Consider the following 18,592-nt stretch of genomic DNA (forward strand, 5'->3'; position numbering starts at 1 on the left):
ATCCAGGATGGCACATCAATGCGAGCTGTGGCAAGAAGGTTTTCTGTGTCTGTCAGCGTAGTGTCCAGAGCATGGAGGCGCTACCAGGAGACAGGCCAGTACATCAGGAGACGTGGAGGAGCCCGTAGGAGGGCAACAACCCAGCAGCAGGACCGCTACCTCCGCCTTTGAGCAGGAGGAGCACTGCCTGAGCCCTGCAAAATGACCTCCAGCAGGCCACAAATGTGCATGTGTCTGCTCAAACGGTCAGAAACAGACTCCATGAGGGTGGTATGAGGGCCCGACGTCCACAGGTGGGGAAATTTCGTTTGGGCACGCAATTTGTTCAAAGTGGAAACACCGCCCCCTATCCCGATGAAGCTGGTTTATAATGGAGAAGGCGACACATTTGAGTAGCGATGCTTTTAAGTTGATTATGTTGTGCAATGGAAGTTTTTTTCTGTTGGTTGTGACAATATATATTTGTTGTCATAAGGGGGAAGGTGTTACAGGTTTTGGTTTTTCTATTAAATATTTTAGGTTGGACTTTAGCACGTATAGCTTGTTCTTACGTAGGGGCGCACCGATTCCTGGACTAAAAAGCTGTAATCGTAGACTAAATAGCATTTTTTATGGATTCTCTATTGAAAGTTCTTCTTAATCCAATACTTAATCTGTGTCCAGGAAATCAACCCTATATGTGTTGACTAGTGGATTATCTGTGACCATGAGGTGATAAAGAAACTAATAGGATTACAACCGTCCAGTCTGGAACAGCAGAAGTGGAACAGGACAAGTACAGATCAACAGCACAATCCCTACAGAACAGTAAACACACACACGGGGACACAGTACATCAGAAACACACTACTCAATACCAAGGACAACAACCTGCTAGCTTCTACTGGTGAGTAGAATACTGAATACACATACTGTCCCATGATGTCCTTGGGGCAGTATGTGTACATGTGAATATGACAGGGAGAGGTTGGTTGTTGTCAAAATCAAATCTAATGTTATTTGTCACATACGTGTTAAGCGGATGTTATTGCGGGTGTAGCGAAATGCTTGTGTTTCTAATTCTAACAGTGCAGTAGTACAGTTTATAACAGTAATATTTAACAATTTCACAACAATACACAGAAATTGAAAAAATATAGAAATATTCTGCGAGCAATGTCAGAGCGGCAGAACGAGGCAGTATGTGTACATGCGAATATGAGAGGGATTGTTGATTGTTGTCTTGGGGGCACATTACCTACTGTCATCAAACACAACAAGATGAATACCAGTGAGATGTTGTAGTGCTGGAAAAAAACTACCTGATACAGTAGCTGACTATTCTACTGGAATGGACCTGAGGTAACTACAGTAGTGACCGACCAGCTCGATTCGGTCCTGTGTTGCAATATTTGAAATGGTGTTTTTTCCGTTGGATAAAAGTAGAGACTTGGAGCTAGAAAATGGTAATCATACACTGCAGTTGAGGAACAATGGGAAAGTCATTCTGCTTTGAAAGTTAATAAAACTGCAAACCCTCTTGAGAAAATGGCCCTTGAATGTTTTGGCAGACCTACTGGAGAGATTTTCTTTGTCTACACCCATTCAGAATCCTTCACAGTCTCTTCAAATCAAATCAAATTTAATTTTTCACATGCACCTTTCACATACAACTGGTGTAGACCTTACATTGAAATGCTTACTTACAAGCCCTTAACAACAATGCAGGTTTAAGAAAAATAAGGGTTAAGAAAGTTATATACTAAAATAAATAAATAAAATAAAAATACTATGTGCATGTAGCTCGAGGTAAAGTGAATATGCATGGATAATAAGGAAGAGTAGCAGCAGCGTAAAAAAGGGGTGGGGTGGGACAATGCAAATAGTCCGGGTAGCCATTTGATTAGCTGTTCAGGAGTCTAATGGCTTTGGGGTAGAAGTTGTTAAGAAGTCTTTTGGATCTAGACTTGGCACTCTGGTACTGCTTGCCGTGTGGTAGCAGAGAGAACAGTCTATGACCAGGGTGGCTGGAGTCTTTGGCCATTTTTAGGTCCTTCCTCTGACACCAGGTATAGATGTCCTGGATGGCAGGAAGCTTAGCCCCAATGATGTACTGGGCCGTATGCTACTCTGTAGCGCCTTGCGGTCGGATGCCGAGCAGTTGCCGTACAAAGCGGTGATGCGGCCAGACAACCAGCTCTCAGACACATGTATACACACACAATATCATACGCACTATACACACACGTACACATGGATTTTGCGTTGTAGATATGTGGTAGTGGAGTAGGGCCTGAGGGCACACACTTAGTGTGTTGTGAATTCTGCAATGAATGTATTGTAATGTTTTTAATTGTACAACTGCCTTCCTTTTGCCGGACCCCAGGAAGAGTAGCTGCTGCTTTGGCATCAGCTAATGGGGATCCATAATAAACCCTCAGGAAGAGTAGCTGCTGACTTGGCAGGAACTAATGGGGATCCATAATAAACCCCAGGAGGAGTAGCTGCTGCCTTGACAGGAACTAATGGGGATCCAGAATAAACTCCAGGAAGAGTGGCTGCTGCCTTGGTAGGAACTAATGGGGATCCATAATAAACCCCAGGAAGAGTAGCTGCTGCCTTGACAGGAACTAATGGGGATCCATAATAAACTCCAGGAAGAGTAGCTGCTGCCTTGACAGGAACTAATGGGGATCCATAATAAACCCCAGGAAGAGTAGCTGCTGCCTTGGCAGGAACTAATGGGGATCCATAATAAACCCCAGGAAGAGTAGCTGCTGCTTTGGCAGGAACTGATGGGGATCCATAATAAACCCCAGGAAGAGTAGCTGCGACCTTGGCATCAGCTAATGGGGATCCATAATAAACCCTCAGGAAGAGTAGCTGCTGACTTGGCAGGAACTAATGGGGATCCATAATAAACCCCAGGAGGAGTAGCTGCTGCCTTGACAGGAACTAATGGGGATCCAGAATAAACTCCAGGAAGAGTGGCTGCTGCCTTGGTAGGAACTGATAGGGATCCATAATAAACCCCAGGAAGAGTAACTGCTGCCTTGGCAGGAACTAATGGGCGTCCATAATAAATACAAACACATATGGTCCAGCTGTAGAACTTTTTGAGGATCAGAGGTCCCATGCCAAAGCTTTTCATCCTCCTGAAGGAGAAGAGGCGTTGTCGTGCCCTCTTTATGACTGTGTTGCTGTGTTTGGACCATGATAGGTCCTTAGCGATGTGGACACCGAGGAACTTGAAGCTCTCCACCCGCTCCATTATCCGCTCCACTACAGCCCCTTCGATGTAAATGGGGTTGTGTTCGACCCTCCATTTCCTGTAGTCCACGATAAGCTCCTTTCTGTTATGACGCTGAGAGAGAGGTTGCTGGTCTGGCACCACACTGCCAGGTCTTTGCCCTCCTCCCTATAGTCTCATTGTCTGTGATCAAGCCAACCACCGTTGTGTCTTCGGCAAACTTGATTATGGTGTTGGAGTCGTGGGTGAACAGGGAATGAAGGAGGGGAAAAAGCACGCACATCTGAGGGGCCCCCGTGTTGAGGGTCAGAGTGGCGGATGTGTTGTTGCCTATTATACCCTTACCACCGCTTTCCATCAGGAAGTCCAGGATCCAGTTGCAGAGGGATGTGTTCAGTCCAAGGGACCTTAGCTTAGTGACGAGCTTGGAGGGCACTATGGTGTTGAAAGCTGAGCTGTAGTCAATGAACAGTATTCTCACGTAGGTGTTCCTTTTGTCCTGGTGAGAAAGGGCAGTGTGGAGTGCAATAGAGATTGTGTCATCTGTGGATCTGTTGGGGCGGTATGCAAATTGGAGTGGGTCTAGGGTTTCTGGGATGATGGTGTTGATGTGAGGCATGACCAGCTTTTCAAAGCTCTTCAAGGCTACAGATGTAAGTGCTCTGGGTCGGTAGTCATTTAGACAGGTTACCTTGGCATTCTTGGACATAGGACCTATGGTGGTCTGCTTAAAACATGGGTATTACAGACTAGGTCAGATAGAGGTGGAAAATGTTAGTGAAGACACTTGCCAGCTGGTCAGCCCATGCTCAGAGTACGCGTCCTTGAAATCCGTCTGGCCCTGCGGCCTAGTGAATGTTGACCTGTATAAAGTTCTTACATCGGCAACAGAGCGCGTGATCACACAGCCGTCGAGAACAGCTGTTGCTCTCATACATATTTCATTGTTGCTTGCCTCGAAGCAAGCATAGAAGGCATTTAGCTTGTCTTGTCGGCTCGCGTCACTAGACAGCTCGTGGCTGGGCTTCCCTTTATAATCCGTGATAGTTTGCAAGCCCTGCCACATCCAACGAGCATCAGAGCCGGTGTAGTAGGATTTGATCTCAGTTCTGTATTGATGCTTTGCCTGTTTGAAAGTTTGTCGGAGGGTGTAGCGGGATTTCTTATAAGCATACAGATTAGTGTCCCACTCCTTGAAAGCGGCAGCTTTAGCTCAGTGCGGATGTTGCCTGTAATCCATGGCTTCTGGTTGGGATATGTACTTCCTGACACTGTGGGAACGATGTCGTCAATGCACTTATTAATGAAGACAGTGACTGATGAGGTAAATTCCTCAATGCCATCGGATGAATCCCAGAACATATTCCAGTCTGTGCTAGTGAAACAGTCCTGTAGCTTAGTGTCCGCTTCATCGGACCACTTCCGTATTGAGAGCGTCACTGGTACTTCCTGTTTGAGTTTTTGCTTGTAAGCAGGAATCAGGAGGGTAGAGTTGTGGTCAGATTTTCCAAATGGAGGGTGAGCTACAGTAGTTGAGTTTTGTTCACATGGATATAATGATTGTGTAACGAGTTGGAGACAGAAGTGGATAGGTAGCTCCAGATAACTCGAGGAACAGTAAACAGAATTATGATGTCAGTCAGAGAGAGACCTAGTGTTTCCATGAGGTTGGGTTAAGTTTAGGGGACCCCTAAACCTCTAATCTTACCTGTCGCCAAACCCTAAAGCTGTTTCACTCCTTTGTCGTCCTTTGTTAGTATTCTACTGTTCTACTGAATAACCTTAACTAAACTAACCATCAACCAATAAGTTAAATAAATTCCACTAAACTGCTGTTGTTCTCGTCACACTGTACTAATCCAGTCCTGTTGTATAGTGTGGCTCTACCAAGTTCTGTCTGGAAAAGGGATGTTTACCAGCTCAACCTCAAATCTAAATCCTGTTAACTCACAGGATTAGATTAAGGGCTCTATTCAATCTGGATCGCTGAAGCGATGCAGATTGCGCAATAGTTATGTAAAGGTAATTTCCGATTGAGCCGACATACCGTGAATCCAGTCTCAGCTAACGTGGGAACAATGCTTTTAAATGTCAATCACGCTGTAATGCTGAACTTCCTCGATCCGGATTGAATCGAGCCCTTAACCTCCTGGAGTCGATTTCTGCGGCCCTGTTGAAATGGAATTAGCATAATAATAAGTCCCCATAAAAATCTGGCAGTTTAATTACACCATTGTGTGTGTGTGTGTGTGTGTGTGTGTGTGTGTGTGTGTGTGTGTGTGTGTGTGTGTGTGTGTGTGTGTGTGTGTGTGTGTGTGTGTGTGTGTGTGTGTGTGTGTGTGTCACTTGGCATATAGTTGCGGAAGTAAAAGTAACTGCCTCCAGTATTTCATGGTTTCTTCTCTTCCAGACTGAGCTTCCTGTGATCAGACAAGATGAGGTTTCTGATTGGATGGGTTGTGTTGGTGATGTCATTGGGGATCTTGCAATTCGCAGCAGAAGACCCTGCAGCAGGCATCTCAGAGGACACCCTGAAGCGTGAGTCTAACACACACACACACACACACACACACACACACACACACACACACACACACACACACACACACACACACACACACACACACACACACACACACACCCTTTCGTCACATACCCATCCCTCCTTCTGTCTCTCAGAGCTGTCTGATGTTGGGGAGCAGCTGGTGGATGAGGAGGTGAGGAGAGCTCTGTATGGAGTGAAACAGATGAAGGAGGTGCTGGTGAAGAATGAGGAGAAACATGAAGACCTGATGAAGTCTCTCCGACACAGCAGTGACAAGAAGAAGGTACATATCTTTACCTTCTAAGGTTTGAAGGCCATCTTTACGTTCTAGGGTTTGAAGGCCATCTTTACATTCTAGGGTTTGAAGGCCATATTTATCTTCTAGGGTTTGAAGGCCATCTTTACGTTCTAGGGTTTGAAGGCCATATTTACCTTCTAGGGTTTGAAGGCCATCTTTACGTTCTAGGGTTTGAAGGCCATATTTATCTTCTAGGGTTTGAAGGCCATCTTTACGTTCTAGGGTTTGAAGGCCATATTTATCTTCTAGGGTTTGAAGGCCATATTTATCTTCTAGGGTTTGAAGGCCATATTTATCTTCTAGGGTTTGAAGGCCATATTTACATTTTAGGGTTTGGGGTCCGTCTTTACCTTCTAGAGTTTGTGGTGAATCTTAGCTTAAGGTTTAGGTGGTGGACCAAAGTGGCTATGTTCAGAGCACTAGATGTCAGAGATCAGGGTTAGAGATCAGAGGTTAAATAGTATTGTTGTTGTCCATTAGGGTGCGGCCCAGCTATACCAGGAGGTGGAGCTAAAGCTGGAGGAGGCGGAGCATCAGTGCCAGGAGTCTCTAAAGGAGGAATGGGAGGCGTGTTGGCTGTGTCTGGAGGACGCGTGTAAGACCTTCTACACCTCCACATGCAGACAGGGCTTCAGCTCCTTCCAGGCCAAGGTACACACACACACACACACACACACACACACACACACACACACACACACACACACACACACACACACACTAAATTAACCTCACCTCACCTATCACCCTCCCGCTGGCCAGGTAGAGAACTTCTTCCGCAGGGTGTCGTCTCGGTTCGGCCAGAGAGACCCACGTCCTCTAGATGGAGATATGTTGGTGAACCAGAGTGCTGATAAACCCGACAGGGAGGTAGTTCGCATAGAAGACTCCTTCAACAGCCTCATCGCCAAGGTACTGGACAAGTCCATCTACAGAAAATTTCACCACTAAGTCGGAAGTCAATTTCCATTGTCCTCATTGTCAGTTTATTCTGTTTATCCATCTTGTTTGATGAGCCAGGTAGAGTCAGTTGACTTGCGAGGTAGAGTCAGTAGACTAGTGAGGTAGTGTCAGTAGACTGGTGAGGTAGCGTCAGTTGACTAGTGAGGTAGCGCCAGTTGACTAGTGAGGTAGTGTCAGTAGACTGGTGAGGTAGCGTCAGTTGACTAGTGAGGTAGCGCCAGTTGACTAGTGAGGTAGCGTCAGTTGACTAGTGAGGTAGTGTCAGTAGACTAGCTAGGTAGAGTCAGTAGACTAGTGAGGTAGTGTCAGTAGACTGGTGAGGTAGTGTCAGTTGACTAGTGAGGTAGTGTCAGTTGACTAGTGAGGTAGTGTCAGTTGACTAGTGAGGTAGTGTCAGTAGACTGGTGAGGTAGTGTCAGTAGACTAGTGAGGTAGGGTCAGTTGACTAGTGAGGTAGAGTCAGTAGACTAGCGAGGTAGCGTCAGTAGACTAGCGAGGTAGCGTCAGTAGACTAGCGAGGTAGAGTCAGTAGACTAGCGAGGTAGAGTCAGTAGACTAGCGAGGTAGAGTCAGTAGACTAGCGAGGTAGCGTCAGTTGACTAGCGAGGTAGAGTCAGTTGACTAGCGAGGTAGAGTCAGTTGACTAGTGAGGTAGTGTCAGTTGACTAGTGAGGTAGTGTCAGTTGACTAGTGAGGTAGTGTCAGTTGACTAGTGAGGTAGTGTCAGTTGACTAGTGAGGTAGTGAGGTAGTGTCAGTAGACTCGTGCGGTAGAGTTTGTTGACTAGTGAGGTAGTGTCAGTAGACTAGTGAGGTAGCGTCAGTAGACTAGTGAGGTAGAGTCAGTTGACTCGTGCGGTAGAGTCAGTTGACTAGTGAGGTAGTGTCAGTAGACTAGTGAGGTAGCGTCAGTAGACTAGTGAGGTAGCGTCAGTTGACTAGCGAAGTAGTGAGGTAGTGTCAGTAGACTCGTGCGGTAGAGTTTGTTGACTAGTGAGGTAGAGTCAGTTGACTAGTGAGGTAGAGTCAGTTGACTCGTGCGGTAGAGTCAGTTGACTAGTGAGGTAGTGTCAGTTGACTAGTGAGGTAGTGTCAGTTGACTAGTGAGGTAGTGTCAGTTAACTAGTGAGGTAGCGTCAGTAGACTAGCGAGGTAGCGTCAGTTGACTAGCGAGAAGGCGTCAGTAGACTAGTGAGGTAGTGTCAGTTGACTAACGAGGTAGCGTCAGTTGACTAGTGAGGTAGTCTCAGTTGACTAGTGAGGTGGTGTCAGTTGACTAGTGAGGTAGTGTCAGTTGACTAGTGAGGTAGAGTTAGTTGACTAGTGAGATAGAGTTAGTTGACTAGTGAGGTAGTGTCAGTTGACTAGTGAGGTAGTGTCAGTTGACTAGTGAGGTAGTGAGGTAGTGTCAGTAGACTCGTGCGGTAGAGTTTGTTGACTAGTGAGGTAGAGTCAGTTGACTAGTGAGGTAGAGTCAGTTGACTCGTGCGGTAGAGTCAGTTGACTAGTGAGGTAGTGTCAGTAGACTAGTGAGGTAGTGTCAGTAGACTAGTGAGGTAGCGTCAGTAGACTAGTGAGGTAGCGTCAGTTGACTAGCGAGGTAGTGTCAGTAGACTCGTGCGGTAGAGTTTGTTGACTAGTGAGGTAGAGTCAGTTGACTAGCGAGGTAGTGTCAGTTGACTAGTGAGGTAGCGTCAGTTGACTAGTGAGGTAGCGTCAGTTGACTAGTGAGGTGGTGTCAGTTGACTAGTGAGGTGGTGTCAGTTGACTAGTGAGGTGGTGTCAGTTGACTAGCGAGGTGGTGTCAGTTGACTAGCGAGGTGGTGTCAGTTGACTAGCGAGGTGGTGTCAGTTGACTAGCGAGGTGGTGTCAGTTGACTAGCGAGGTAGTGTCATTTGACCAGCGAGGTAGTGTCAGTTGACTAGCGAGGTAGTGTCAGTTGACTAGCGAGGTAGTGTCAGTTGACTAGCGAGGTAGTGTCAGTTGACTAGCGAGGTAGTGTCAGTTGACTAGTGAGGTAGTGTCAGTTGACTAGTGAGGTAGTGTCAGTTGACTAGTGAGATAGCGTCAGTAGACTAGTGAGGTAGCGTCAGTAGACTAGCGAGGTGGCGTCAGTCGACTAGCGAGGTAGCGTCAGTCGACTAGCGAGGTAGCGTCAGTCGACTAGCGAGGTAGCGTCAGTCGACTAGCGAGGTAGAGTTAGTTGACTAGCGAGGTAGAGTCAGTCGACTAGCGAGGTAGAGTCAGTTGACTAGCGAGGTAGAGTTAGTTGACTCGTGCGGTAGAGTCAGTTGACTAGTGAGGTAGTGTCAGTTGACTAGCGAGGTAGCGTCAGTAGACTAGCGAGGTAGTGTCAGTTGACTAGTGAGGTAGTGTCAGTTGACTAGTGAGGTAGCGTCAGTTGACTAGTGAGGTGGTGTCAGTTGACTAGTGAGGTGGTGTCAGTTGACTAGCGAGGTAGTGTCAGTTGACTAGTGAGGTGGTGTCAGTTGACTAGCGAGGTAGTGTCAGTTGACTAGCGAGGTAGTGTCAGTTGACTAGCGAGGTAGTGTCAGTTGACTAGCGAGGTAGTGTCAGTTGACTAGCGAGGTAGTGTCAGTTGACTTGCGAGGTAGTGTCAGTTGACTAGTGAGGTAGTGTCAGTTGACTAGTGAGGTAGCGTCAGTAGACTAGAGAGGTAGTGTCAGTAGACTAGCGAGGTGGCGTCAGTTGACTAGCGAGGTAGCGTCAGTAGACTAGCGAGGTGGCGTCAGTTGACTAGCGAGGTAGCGTCAGTTGACTAGCGAGGTAGCGTCAGTCGACTAGCGAGGTAGCGTCAGTCGACTAGCGAGGTAGAGTTAGTTGACTAGCGAGGTAGAGTCAGTCGACTAGCGAGGTAGAGTCAGTTGACTAGCGAGGTAGAGTTAGTTGACTAATGAGGTAGAGTCAGTTGACTAGTGAGGTAGAGTCAGTTGACTCGTGCGGTAGAGTCAGTTGACTAGTGAGGTAGTGTCCGTTGACTAGTGAGGTAGAGTTAGTTGACTAGTGAGGTAGCGTCAGTTGACTAGCGAGGTAGAGTTAGTTGACTAGTGAGGTAGTGTCAGTTGACTAGTGAGGTAGAGTCAGTTGACTAGTGAGGTAGCGTCAGTTGACTAGTGAGGTAGAGTCATTTGACTAGTGAGGTAGAGTCAGTTGACTAGTGAGGTAGAGTCAGTTGTCTAGTGAGGTAGTGTCGGTTCACCTGTTCTCTCCCTCCTAGGTGGGCTCCCTGTGAGGTAGCGTCAGTTCACCTGTTCTCTCCCTCCTAGGTGGGCTCCCTGTTTGAGGTAATGTCAGTTCACCTGTTCTCTCCCTCCTAGTTGGGCTCCCTGTTTGAGGTAGTGTCAGTTCACCTGTTCTCTCCCTCCTAGGTGGGCTCCCTGTTTGAGGTAGAGTCGGTTCACTAGTGAGGTAGCATCAGTTCACCTGTTCTCTCCCTCCTAGGTGGGCTCCCTGTTTGAGGTAGAGTCGGTTCACTAGTGAGGTAGCATCAGTTCACCCGTTCTCTCCCTCCTAGGTGGGCTCCCTGTTTGAGCGCAGTGTGGTGCTGGTGGACAAGTTGCAAGGTAAACTGGACCAGGACCTCCAGAAGGCCTTTGACCCCCAGAGCAGAGGCCAGGCCCGGGGCCAACAGCCTACCCAGGACCCCTTCTCCCTGGGGATGGACTTAGGCTTCATCCACAGAGTGGGGCTGGAGGAGGTGCTGGACTCCTTCTTTAACTTTGGGAAGAGTGTTGTGGAGGACTTTGGGGATGTGGTCACAAGAGTGTTTGATGACCTCAAAGACGTTGTGGAGGAGGAGAGGAAGAGAGGTAGGACTAGAAACCCTATTGATATTGTTCTATTACAAAGAGATAACCCTAACCGAACCCAACACAGGACTAGAAACCCTATTGATATTGTTCTATTACAAAGAGATAACCCTAACCGAACCCAACACAGGACTAGAAACCCTATTGATATTGTTCTATTACAAAGAGATAACCCTAACCGAACCCAACACAGGACTAGAAACCCTATTGATATTGTTCTATTACAAAGAGATAACCCTAACCGAACCCAACACAGGACTAGAAACCCTATTGATAGCTATAATAGTTAATGACAGATCATCTGTTCCTCATGTCCAGAGGGGAAGCTGTTCCCCCCTTTCCTCCAGAACATGAAGCTGTGTAGAGAGTTGAGGAGGCAGACTTCAGAATGCTGGCAGCTGCAGAACCAGTGTCAGTCCTGCCAAGGGGTGCTGCTCACAGGTAACACACACACACACACACACACACACACACACACACACACACACACACACACACACACACACACACACACACACACACACACACACACACACACACACACACACACACACACACACACACACACACACACTCTCCAACTGCCTCCTGTCCCCTGTGTGTGTCAGAGTGTCCCAGTGTGAGGGAGCTGCATGTGGAACTGGATGAGAAGTCTCAGCTGCGGGACATGTCTAAGGAGCAGTACAACGAGGTAACATAGCATTGTGTAGCATACCGTAACAGAGCATAGGATAACATAACATCCATTCTGTTTTATCCATCACTCCAGGTTCTGAGCATTGTGCAGCAGCACACAAGTGACACGGTGAGCTGGATAAGCAACATGGCTTCTGAGTTCAGCTGGGTGACAGAAATGGTCAACAACAACACCACACCTGATACCATATTCCGTATCAGAAAGGTGAGACAGACAGACAGACAGACAGACAGACAGACAGACAGACAGACAGACAGACAGACAAACAAACAAACAATCGGGGCATTAGAGACAGGCTTATATTGTGGTGTCAGTATTAGTACAGCATAATGTTGTTTCTACCCAGGTGGTGTCAGTATTAGTACAGCATAATGTTGTTTCTACCCAGGTGGTGTCAGCATAATGTTGTTTCTACCCAGGTGGTGTCAGTATTAGTACAGCATAATGTTGTTTCTACCCAGGTGGTGTCAGTATATTGTTGTTTCTACCCAGGTGGTGTCAGTATATTGTTGTTTCTACCCAGGTGGTGTCAGTATATTGTTGTTTCTACCCAGGTGGTGTCAGTATATTGTTGTTTCTACCCAGGTGGTGTCAGTATATTGTTGTTTCTACCCAGGTGGTGTCAGTATATTGTTGTTTCTACCCAGGTGGTGTCAGTATTAGTACAGCATAATGTTGTTTCTACCCAGGTGGTGTCAGTATGGTGTTTCTACCCAGGTGGTGTCAGTATATTGTTGTTTCTACCCAGGTGGTGTCAGTATATTGTTGTTTCTACCCAGGTGGTGTCAGTATATTGTTGTTTCTACCCAGGTGGTGTCAGTATGGTGTTTCTACCCAGGTGGTGTCAGTATATTGTTGTTTCTACCCAGGTGGTGTCAGTATATTGTTGTTTCTACCCAGGTGGTGTCAGTATATTGTTGTTTCTACCCAGGTGGTGTCAGTATATTGTTGTTTCTACCCAGGTGGTGTCAGTATATTGTTGTTTCTACCCATTCGGTGTCAGTATGAGCACAACACATTGTTGTTTTTACCCAGGTGGTGCCAGTATGTTGTTTTTACCCAGGTGGTGTCAGAGGGAGTTGATGGAGGCAGCTCGTCAAGGGGAGACACCAAGGTGGAGCTGAACATCCTAAACTCTCCTCCTCTTCTCCTGACCATCCCAGCTGATGTGGAGCTGCAGGACCCCGCCTTTATCCATTTCGTCGCTCAGGAGGCCCTGGGGATGTACAAGCAGATGTTCAGGTAATATATAGTATTACTACGTTAAACTACGTTTTTTACCGAACAACATTCCATAGCGCCACTGAACATGCCTGTGTTGATTAAAGCTATTTTCTGCTTTCAGACACATTGACGACTAAGAAGAAAGTTCACTCACTGTCATGTCATAGTTAGTGGACAGTACGCTGTGTGTTTTTGTTCACTAGATTTAATGTATATAGCTTGTAAACAAATTATTATTAATTTGTTTAGGGAACATTTTAAGATTGACGAGACAACTTATTGTAATGTTGGAATTAATTACATGTAAAATTGAACCAAAGTACCAGTTGTCATGTTGCATGCTGTACAATAAAAGGTGGAGCTCGATTCAAGTACAACGTTTTCATTTAACACTGACTTTTTGGCTTCAAACTTAAAACATTCTGAACTTTTTGTGCTGATCAGCTATATCTGTTCCTGGTTCTACATTTTTTGAATGGGGCATGCTTATTTAAAATGGTGAGGAATGCACTTTTAAAGAATAACCAGGCATCCTCTACTGTCGGAATGAGGTCAATATCCTTCCAGGATACCCGGCCCAGGCCGATTAGAAAGGCCTGCTCGCTGAAGTGTTTTAGGGAGTGTTTGACAGTGATGAGGGGTGGTCGTTTGACCGCGGACCCAGTACGCACGCAGGCAATGAGGCAGTGATCGCTGAGATCCTGGTTGAAGACAGCAGAGGTCTATTTAGAGGGCAAGTTGGTCAGGATGATATCTAAGAGGGTGCCCATGGTTACGGATTTGGGGTTGTACCTGGTAGGTTCCATGATGATTTGTGTGAGATTGAGGGCATCTAGCTTAGATTGTAGGACGGCCAGGTGTTAAGAACAAATTCTTATCCATAATAAATACAAATACAAATATAGGCAGGAAGTCAGAGACAACCTCTCCCTCAATGTGAGCAAGACAAAGGAGCTGATCGTGGACTATAGGAAAAGGAGGGCCGAACACGCTCCCCAGAGCTTCAAGTTCCTTGGTGTCCACATCACCAACAAACTAGAATGGTCCAAACACACCAAGACAGTTGTGAAGAGGGCATGAAAACACCTTTTCCCCTCAGGAGACTGAAAATATTTGGCATGGGTCCCCAGATCCTCAAAAGGTTCTACAGCTGCACCATCGAGAGCATCCTGACTGGTTGCATCACTGCCCGGTATGGCAACTGCTCGGTATCTGACCGTAAGGCGCTACAGATGGTAGTGGGTACGGCCTAGTACATCACTGGGGCCAAGCTCCCTGACATCCAGGACCTATATACTTGGCGGTGTCAGAGAAAGAAAAAATTGTCAAAGACTCCAGTCACCCAAGCCATAGACTGTTCTCTCTGCTACCGCGCGGTACTGGAGAGGCAAGTCTAGGGCCAAAAGGTTCCTTAACACCTTCTACCCCCAAGCCATAAGACTGCTGAACAATTCATCAAATGGCCACCCGGACTATTTACATTGACCCCGCTTCCCGCCTTTGTTTTTACACTGCTGCTACTCGCTGTTTATTATGCATAGTCACTTTACCCCCACCTACATGTACAAACTACCTCAACTAAACTGCACCCCTGCACATTGACTCGGTACCGGTACCCCTGTATATATCCTCGTTGTTGTCATGTAATTATCTTACTTTTAGAATATTATTATTATTATTTTTTAAATCACTTTAGTTTATTTAGTAAATATTTTCTAAACTCTTTTTCTTGAACTGCATTGTTGGTAAGGGATTGTAAGTAAGCATCTCACGGTAAGGTCGACACTGTTGTGTTTGGCGCATGTGACAAATACCATTTGACTTGATCAGATCCCTCTGTGGGTTATGGTTAGTTAATCCCTATTGGTCCTCCTGGATCTGGAAGCTGGATGGTCTCATCACTTCACTTAACTACTCAGAACTTTTTCTGTCATAGGAACACACTCTTTATTGTCTACACATGAACACACACACTCATTCACTCACACACCCGGTCTATTATTTCTACTACAAACAAACAAGTTCATAGTTGTGAGGCTAAGGTTCATATTGATAGTTGTGGGGCTGAGGTTCATATTGATAGTTGTGGGGCTGAGGTTCATATTGATAGTTGTGGGGCTCAGGTTCATATTGATAGTCGTGGGGCTGAGGTTCATATTGATAGTCGTGGGGCTGAGGTTCATATTGATAGTTGTGAGGCTGAGGTTCATATTGATAGTTGTGAGGCTGAGGTTTCTATTGATAGTTGTGAGGCTGAGGTTCATATTGATAGTTGTGGGGTTGAGGTTCATATTGATAGTTGTGAGGCTGAGGTTCATATTCATAGTTGTGGGGCTGAGGTTCATATTGATAGTTGTGGGGTTGAGGTTCATATTGATAGTTGTGAGGCTGAGGTTCATATTGATAGTTGTGAGGCTGAGGTTCATATTGATAGTTGTGGGGCTGAGGTTCATATTGATAGTTGTGGGGTTGAGGTTCATATTGATAGTTGTGGGGCTGAGGTTCATATTGATAGTTGTGGGGTTGAGGTTCATATTGATAGTTGTGGGGCTGAGGTTCATATTGATAGTTGTGGGGTTGATGTTCATATTGATAGTTGTGGGGCTGAGGTTCATATTGATAGTTGTGAGGCTGAGGTTCATATTGATAGTTGTGAGGCTGAGGTTCATATTGATAGTTGTGAGGCTGAGGTTCATATTGATAGTTGTGGGACTGAGGTTCATATTGATAGTTGTGGGGCTGAGGTTCATATTGATAGTTGTGGGGCTAAGGTTCATATTGATAGTTGTGGGGCTGAGGTTCATATTGATAGTTGTGGGGCTGAGGTTCATAGTGATAGTTGTGGGGTTGAGGTTCATATTGATAGTTGTGGGGCTGAGGTTCATATTGATAGTTGAGAGGCTGAGGTTCATATTGATAGTTGAGAGGCTGAGGTTCATATTGATAGTTGTGGGGCTGAGGTTCATATTGATAGTTGTGGGGCTGAGGTTCATATTGATAGTTGTGGGGCTGAGGTTCATATTGATAGTTGTGGGTTGAGGTTCATATTGATAGTTGTGAGGCTGAGGTTCATATTGATAGTTGTGAGGCTGAGGTTCATATTGATAGTTGTGAGGCTGAGGTTCATATTGATAGTTGTGGGGTTGAGGTTCATATTGATAGTTGTGGGGCTGAGGTTCATATTGATAGTTGTGGGGTTGAGGTTCATATTGATAGTTGTGGGGCTGAGGTTCATATTGATAGTTGTGGGGCTGAGGTTCATATTGATAGTTGTGAGGCTGAGGTTCATATTGATAGTTGTGAGGCTGAGGTTCATATTGATAGTTGTGAGGCTGAGGTTCATATTGATAGTTGTGAGGCTGAGGTTCATATTGATAGTTGTGGGGCTGAGGTTCATATTGATAGTTGTGGGGCTGAGGTTCATATTGATAGTTGTGAGGCTGAGGTTCATATTGATAGTTGTGAGGCTGAGGTTCATATTGATAGTTGTGGGGCTGAGGTTCATATTGATAGTTGTGAGGCTGAGGTTCATATTGATAGTTGTGGGGCTGAGGTTCATATTGATAGTTGTGGGGCTGAGGTTCATATTGATAGTTGTGGGGCTGAGGTTCATAGTGATAGTTGTGGGGTTGAGGTTCATATTGATAGTTGTGGGGCTGAGGTTCATATTGATAGTTATGGGGCTGAGGTTCATATTGATAGTTGTTGGGCCGAGGTTCATATTGATAGTTGTGGGGCCGAGGTTCATATTGATAGTTGTGGGGCCGAGGTTCATATTGATAGTTGTGGGGCCGAGGTTCATATTGATAGTTGTGAGGCCGAGGTTCATATTGATAGTTGTGGGGCTGAGGTTCATATTGATAGTTGTGGGGCTGAGGTAAATATTGATAGTTGTGGGGCTGAGGTTCATATTGATAGTTGTGGGGCTGAGGTTCATATTGATAGTTGTGGGGCTGAGGTTCATATTGATAGTTGTGGGGCTGAGGTTCATATTGATAGTTGTGAGGCTGAGGTTCATATTGATAGTTGTGAGGTTGAGGTTCATATTGATAGTTGTGGGGTTGAGGTTCATATTGATAGTTGTGGGGCTGAGGTTCATATTGATAGTTGTGAGGCTGAGGTTCATATTGATAGTTGTGAGGCTGAGGTTCATATTGATAGTTGTGGGGATGAGGTTCATATTGATAGTTGAGAGGCTGAGGTTCATATTGATAGTTGAGAGGCTGAGGTTCATATTGATAGTTGTGGGGCTGAGGTTCATATTGATAGTTGTGGGGCTGAGGTTCATATTGATAGTTGTGGGGCTGAGGTTCATATTGATAGTTGTGAGGCTGAGGTTCATATTGATAGTTGTGAGGCTGAGGTTCATATTGATAGTTGTGAGGCTGAGGTTCATATTGATAGTTGTGGGGTTGAGGTTCATATTGATAGTTGTGGGGCTGAGGTTCATATTGATAGTTGTGGGGCTGAGGTTCATATTGATAGTTGTGGGGTTGAGGTTCATATTGATAGTTGTGGGGCTGAGGTTCATATTGATAGTTGTGGGGCTGAGGTTCATATTGATAGTTGTGAGGCTGAGGTTCATATTGATAGTTGTGAGGCTGAGGTTCATATTGATAGTTGTGAGGCTGAGGTTCATATTGATAGTTGTGGGGCTGAGGTTCATATTGATAGTTGTGAGGCTGAGGTTCATATTGATAGTTGTGAGGCTGAGGTTCATATTGATAGTTGTGAGGCTGAGGTTCATATTGATAGTTGTGGGGCTGAGGTTCATATTGATAGTTGTGAGGCTGAGGTTCATATTGATAGTTGTGGGGCTGAGGTTCATATTGATAGTTGTGGGGCTGAGGTTCATATTGATAGTTGTGGGGCTGAGGTTCATAGTGATAGTTGTGGGGTTGAGGTTCATAGTGATAGTTGTGGGGTTGAGGTTCATATTGATAGTTATGGGGCCGAGGTTCATATTGATAGTTGTTGGGCCGAGGTTCATATTGATAGTTGTGGGGCCGAGGTTCATATTGATAGTTGTGGGGCCGAGGTTCATATTGATAGTTGTGGGGCCGAGGTTCATATTGATAGTTGTGGGGCCGAGGTTCATATTGATAGTTGTGAGGCCGAGGTTCATATTGATAGTTGTGGGGCCGAGGTTCATATTGATAGTTGTGGGGCCGAGGTTCATATTGATAGTTGTGGGGCTGAGGTTCATATTGATAGTTGTGGGGCTGAGGTTCATATTGATAGTTGTGGGGCTGAGGTTCATATTGATAGTTGTGGGGCTGAGGTTCATATTGATAGTTGTGGGGCTGAGGTTCATATTGATAGTTGTGGGGCTGAGGTTCATATTGATAGTTGTGGGGCTGAGGTTCATATTGATAGTTGTGGGGCTGAGGTTCATATTGATAGTTGTGGGGCTGAGGTTCATATTGATAGTTGTGAGGCTGAGGTTCATATTGATAGTTGTGAGGCTGAGGTTCATATTGATAGTTGTGAGGCTGAGGTTCATATTGATAGTTGTGAGGCTGAGGTTCATATTGATAGTTGTGAGGCTGAGGTTCATATTGATAGTTGTGGGGTTGAGGTTCATATTGATAGTTGTGAGGCTGAGGTTCATATTGATAGTTGTGGGGTTGAGGTTCATATTGATAGTTGTGGGGCTGAGGTTCATATTGATAGTTGTGAGGCTGAGGTTCATATTGATAGTTGTGAGGCTGAGGTTCATATTGATAGTTGTGGGGATGAGGTTCATATTGATAGTTGAGAGGCTGAGGTTCATATTGATAGTTGTGGGGCTGAGGTTCATATTGAT

General features: G+C 45.7%; 1 protein-coding gene across 1 annotated transcript; it reads left to right on the forward strand.

Annotated features, from left to right (window-relative positions):
- Positions 1-623: 623 nt before the first annotated feature.
- LOC120039850 (clusterin-like protein 1) lies at positions 624-13,140 on the forward strand. The gene is made up of 11 exons (XM_038985214.1): positions 624-886; positions 5,640-5,767; positions 5,909-6,057; positions 6,553-6,723; positions 6,835-6,984; positions 10,571-10,865; positions 11,184-11,306; positions 11,474-11,556; positions 11,635-11,766; positions 12,626-12,804; positions 12,908-13,140. Exons 2-11 carry the CDS (start codon positions 5,665-5,667, stop codon positions 12,921-12,923), a joined length of 1,401 nt encoding a protein of 466 aa, XP_038841142.1. The 5' UTR covers positions 624-886; positions 5,640-5,664; the 3' UTR covers positions 12,924-13,140.
- Positions 13,141-18,592: the final 5,452 nt, after the last annotated feature.

This window comes from Salvelinus namaycush, unplaced genomic scaffold (assembly GCF_016432855.1).
Source record: "Salvelinus namaycush isolate Seneca unplaced genomic scaffold, SaNama_1.0 Scaffold3046, whole genome shotgun sequence".
NCBI classification, from domain to species: domain Eukaryota; kingdom Metazoa; phylum Chordata; class Actinopteri; order Salmoniformes; family Salmonidae; genus Salvelinus; species Salvelinus namaycush.